This window comes from Quercus lobata, chromosome 7, assembly GCF_001633185.2.
Source record: "Quercus lobata isolate SW786 chromosome 7, ValleyOak3.0 Primary Assembly, whole genome shotgun sequence".
In the NCBI taxonomy this organism is placed as follows: Eukaryota; Viridiplantae; Streptophyta; class Magnoliopsida; order Fagales; family Fagaceae; genus Quercus; species Quercus lobata.
In genome coordinates, this window is record NC_044910.1 from 36,290,523 (window position 1) to 36,296,656 (window position 6,134).

General features: G+C 35.2%; 1 protein-coding gene across 1 annotated transcript; it reads right to left on the minus strand.

The window, feature by feature from the left end:
• Nucleotides 1-2,817: 2,817 nt before the first annotated feature.
• On the minus strand, nucleotides 2,818-4,976 carry LOC115952692 (F-box protein At5g07610-like). Its single transcript, XM_031069899.1, has 2 exons — nucleotides 3,260-4,976; nucleotides 2,818-3,111 (listed from the first exon to the last, which is right to left on the minus strand). Exon 1 carries the CDS (start codon nucleotides 4,893-4,895, stop codon nucleotides 3,300-3,302), a length of 1,596 nt encoding a protein of 531 aa, XP_030925759.1. The 5' UTR covers nucleotides 4,896-4,976; the 3' UTR covers nucleotides 2,818-3,111; nucleotides 3,260-3,299.
• Nucleotides 4,977-6,134: the final 1,158 nt, after the last annotated feature.

Here is a 6,134-nt window from a genome sequence, read left to right on the forward strand (position 1 = left end):
TAAGTTGCACCAAATACTCACGTGTCATAAGAAATAAAAAATAAAAGAAAAAGAAAAATCCACACGGTTTGATGTTTAAAATTGCACTTTCCAACAATGTTCCAGCAGATTGTTGCTATCCCAGAGAACCTTCTTAGCTTTTTTTTTTGTTGAGAGGATTCTTAGCTAAGTATTGATGTTTCAATATAAAAAAAAAAAAATATATATATATATATATATATGTGTGTATGTATGTATGTATATATGTCCTAAAATTCTATGGTCAAATAGAAAAAGGCAGCCTAAACATGAAATAGTCCCTTAAGAAAGCAACCTAAACAGTGAACATGACTCACTCTCACAGAGATTATTTCCGTAATGCTGCAGCAAGTTAGGCATTACAAAAAAGTATACTATTATAAATCTAAGTTAAGGATGACTTTGTTCTTAAAAAAAAAACCAAAGACAAAGAACCAAAAAAGAAAAGAAGAAAAGTTTAAGAAAGACCTCAAGTGAAGAATCTCTAAAATGACTTCACAAATCTTTTTGCTCGTTGAGAATGTGGACATTTCACTAAATCAGCTATAAAGGCCACTCAGGCTGTAAAGGCAAAAAATTTCGCTATATTAAAGAAACCCTTCTAAGATGTGTGTAGTTCTTCCGTCATTACTCACGCACACACGCGAAGGTGTTCATGATAATGAACACAGTAAAAAACAACAAACAGAAACAAAGAAATAAAAAACTTAAGAGACTATTGTAAGAGAAAAAAGGAACTCTATTCTAAGACCCCAACACTAAGACCAATCAAAAAATGTTAGCTTGCACAACGATGGGAGATTTTCGTTCCACCATCACATCAGGTATTCTGTGAGGACGTTGATATTCTAATTTACCCTTGTTAGTCCCATAGATAAAAAAAATTGACTGAGACATCTATGAACGGAGTATACCGAATATACAATCATATGATTGCATCATAGAGTTTGAACCAGTGATATAAATCTTGAAAAAATTGACTAAAGCTGGCATAAGATCCTTCGGTTTCTTAATGATTTGAGGAAACCCTACACAAAGCAAACATAGACCAGGAATATCAAAAGCTTAGAAATTTTGTATATCAATTTGAAGAGAAATAGAGAGAGTGTAAAGGAATGGAAGTGTGTGATCCCATAATAGTACTACAAGTAATAATAAGATGGAGGGTACTGTCATAAATTATAAGACTCATTGAGTGCATGCACTGCATGGTTAACTAACTAATAAAAAATCATAGTACAACGATTAAAGAAGCTTTTTAATGATATAATCAGATGTGAACTTCCATTTTCCATCCTTTTCCAAATGAAAGGCCTTTCACTATAAATAAATTACTAAATACAGAAAAGATGCGTTGAAAACTAAACCAAACAACAAATTGATAGAAAACCAAAATAGGTATCAGAGTTAGAAATCTAATTAATTTGATTATCAAATGGCAGCTGGTAGAACACCCCACGGTATCTAAACCTGCACATGAAATAAAACTTTTAATGGTGAGAATATGAGATTGCTGGTGTTACCAACAGCGCAAGATTATGCACATCCATTTTTATGATACATGACATGAATATAGTCATGTATAAGTAAGGTATAAATTGCTTTCACATGCTGGCAGAATATGTAGGCACGCCAGGCTCGAAAGCATGTAACATCCCTCATCCAGCTTCACTCTATTACATTAACAAAGATAGCAATAGAAACTGTTAGGTTCTAAAAAAGGGAAAATGCAGAGCATACTAAAACTGATAGTTACATTTGCTCAATGGAGCAATCATCAATTTAGTTTTTGGTCTCAATCAGTTCTAACTACCCAGACCTACACAAACTGTCATGAAACCCTTAAGATATACACACACACAACAACAACAACAACAACAATAACAAAGCTTAGTCCCAAATTTTGGGGCTATGGATCCTCACAGATTAGAAAGTTAGCCTTGCGTGTATATACATCCATCTCTTTTAATCAATGGACTCATAAGTATGATTCATGTAATCCAAAATGCATGAGAAAATAGAAATTTGTGTTAAAAGGTTAAAAGTTGTTTATGAAAGCAGGTACTTGTGTAGTCTAGAACCTCAGTGGCTAACAATCAGGAGAGTATTAAAATTTCAATGGGAGTGGAAGAAATGGTGTTGGCCATGATGGTTGCACAAGTAGAAATATCAGTTTTGCAGGTACAGACACAAAGAAACAGGAGTTACCACCAGTTAAGGTTTTCCCCATATTTCATAGTTGGCTGGCCATTTTCAATACTCTCTTCCACATTTTGCACAAGACAATGGAATTGATGAATTATAAGATGACAACTTCGCCATCATGTAGGTGGAAGGCTAGCAAATCTGCAGCAGCTGGAGTTCCTTCACTATTTAACAAGCCTAGAATATTCTAAAACAATGTCCATGAAGTAAACTTTTTGTATCATGAACCATGCACCTGCACTACCGTAATCCTCAAGTTCCAAAAATATAAGCAAATTCTGCTTCTGAATAGCAGAAACTAGTTGAAAACCAATGAAATTTAACCCATTGCAAAGCATAAGAAAATAAAAATCTGTAGTGCATCATTAGTGCATCATTTGATCAGAAAATTGGAGGTATTTCATTGCTTTAACATAATTCATATTGGTAATTAATTATTCCAAAACATAATTTCACTATATTAAAGTAACAACTATAATTTAGAAAGACAGATATATAAGGTACAGCTACAAAATTCATATCGGTAATTAATTATTCCAAAACATAATTTCATTATATTTAAAGTAACAACTATAATTTAGAAAGACAGATATATAAGGTACAGCTACAAAATTCATATCGGTAATTAATTATTCCAAAACATAATTTCATTAAATTTAAGTGTCAACAATAATTTAGAAAGAACAAGAGAACACGAAAAGCACTTGAATCGCTGGCCTGCCATGAATAAGTACAAATTTTGTTGCATAATAAAAAGCAATGCACTACATCCCACAATCTGTAGTCTGTACCAACAATGATTTGAGCATCTAAACTTCACTGTTAGAGATATGACTGCCTTCAACTTCATGATAACTGCTTCTTTGTCATCTCAAAACAGAAAACAGTCTGCATGGGATGGAGGAAAAGGGATGGAGACAAACAAAATGCTCTTACTTAGGGATTTATAATAAAGATATAATTTCCAATCCAAATGAGTTCTAAAAGCATCATAAAAGTTGGAGAGGAAAGATTAAAAGACAAAATAACAACTTACTTCCAACTTCTTGAGTTTTGTAGTTTAGAACCAAGGGCATTCAAACATGGAGAGGAATTGGTGTTGGCGCTGCCCTCAACTTCTCAACTTCTTGCCGTTGCTTCTTTTGCTTTTGACGTTTAGAAACAAACTCGCTCCATAAAAATGGGGAAGGGCATTCAAACTTCAATGGGAGAGGTACTGGTGTTGGCCACGATGGTTGCCCAACTAAGAAGACATATTTTGCAGGTATGCTATTAGAGGAGTATATACTTTTGCATGGTAAAAGTTTTTCCAGTCGGCCGGCCATTGTTAATACCCTCGTCCGCATGTTACACAAAACAATGTATTTGCGAAATTGTAAAAAAACAAATTCGCCAACATTTGGATGGAAAGCTAACAATGACCCAGTTGAGATCTTTTCCTTTGCCATCTTGAGGAGATCGGAATATTCTGAAACCATGTCTTTGAAGTAAATTTTGTATTTCAGACACCATGTACCAGCATTGTTGTAATCCTCGAGTTCCCAAACAGAAAAACTGCTAGGGCATTGCAAAGAAGAAATTTGGAATATCCGGAGACGCCCTTGGAACACTCCAAAGGAGACCCATTCTCCAAGGGAAAGGTCAATGGGTGGATTAATATAGCGGCATCCTTGTGCATTGTTGAATGGATCGAACACAATAAAGCCTCTGATCATTCTATCATTTTCATCCACCCAATGCAGCATCCCATTGCAGGCAACAACACCAGCATGCTCAGGCGTTCCAAACAAGGAATTAAATCCGTGCGGTGACGAAACAAGAGAGTCGCACCATTCACCGGTGTCGGAAGAAAAGATCTGCATACGTATCTGAGTAGAGTTGGATTGAGTGGGAGAATAAATGCGCACCACTCTATAACTGTAATGGGCATTGGTAATACATCCCTGCTCTTTATCACAGCTATCTGGATTGCATATAAAGCCCACCAAAACAATTCCGCGATATCCCTGGTATGGAAGGCGAGGGAGAATGATCCACTGTTTGGTAATAGGATTACAGATGACATACTCAGTATAGCCTGAATTAACAATCGGCAGAACTTCGCTGCGTATCAGTAATAAATCGTTGAACGATGCTTCGACGCAAAAGGGATAATTTTTTCTTGCAAACTCGATACAGGGAAGAAAGTTGAGAAAATCGAGTCCGTCACCGTCACTGTCACCGTCACCGTCACCGTCACCAACACCGCCACAGTCCTCATCGAATGGAAGAGCGAGGATCTTTTTGGCATGGTATAACACAAGAGTAAAGGGGTCTGTGTTTGACTTACTGAATGGGTGTCGGTGGAGCATGGCGTTGCGAACAAACAAAGGATGAGAAATCACAGAACACCAGCGCTTCGACACAGACTTACATTGGAGAGCCCATCGGCAAGGGAGTCGATAAAGGATCTCGAACAGTATAGCATCTGGCAGTTCTTCGATCTTGATGAATTCAGGCAGCTGGATCGAATCATCCGGATCTGGCTCTTCTTCTTCTTCTAATCTTCTTCTTTTGCGATGTGGAAATTCCTTCGGATCCTCTTCAACATCATCTTCTTTTATTCTTTTACAAGACAAAACCAGAGAAAGGTCTGTGTCTGTGTTTGTGATTTTGATTGACTCCACCGCCATGGTAACGGCGGAAACAGAAGCAGATATTTCTTTGTTGGGTTGGGGAAAAGGAAAAGAAACCTAAACAACAGAAGTTTAATAAACCGGAAAGGTAAAAATCTATGGATTTGCTTTTATATTTATAGACGGTAATATACGTGTCGGTTTTCATGTCGGTTTCTGATTGAGGTGGACTAATCCAAACCGTTTATTTTTATTTTCCAATAAATGGTTAAAAATTTTATAGTGTTATTACCGAATTGACCTTTTTTTTTCATCTTTTTATACATAAATAATAATTTATTTTACACCTGAGCCTTGTTTTTCCTTGAAAATTTTACTAGTACATCTTGTTTTACAAGGAATACAGGTAGAGCATATTATCAAAAAAATATAATGAAAAAACAAGTAGGACATTCACATCAATTCTTATATAATAAAAAAAAGTGTAAAATTTACACAATTTTATTTTAAAATAACTTATATCGGTCCGTGTATAAGAGAATAGAGTGAATAGTAATTATTATGTATGAAAAAAGATTAACAATTAAAAAAATCAAGAAAATTTGATTTTTTTAATGAAATATAATATAAAATAAATAATTTGATGTGAAATAATTTGAAAATAATTATGTAAAATAGAAAAAGTAGGTTATTATATTAAAATAAACATAAATTTTTACATAAACTAATATGAATGATCAAACTTGAAAACTTCAGTGAATTGTGATTCATGGGTTGCTTTCAACAACGGTTCTTCATGTTGCCCGGTACTCCCTCCCTTAAATCTTATGTTATTTTGGTAAAGTTTTTTGCATAAGTCTCTTGGTTGGTTTGGGTCATTTGAAATATGAATAAGTCTAATCACAACCCCTACATAAAAAGCTAATATTCTTTTGTCCTTTCCCAACACCACTCATTCCAATGTTAGATCCACGCCAAAAACATAATAAATCCCTCTATGGCCTTAATCTATCCTCTAGATAATGGTTTTCAAATGATAGGGGTAATTTCGACAAATGTAAATTGACTTATAAGCAAAAGGCTAAGAGAGCAGATGACCTTTATGAGACCCTCGACTTCACAAAAAAAAAAATGACGGAAGCTCGGGAAAGACTGATAGAAGTAACATACCCTTAATAAACCGATGACACTTTCAATGGGTGACACCACCACAAGAGCTAATGGATACATTCCCCCACAAACTGATGGGAAAACCTGAAGCGACGGGTAACCATAAGGCCGACAGGGTGGAAAAGC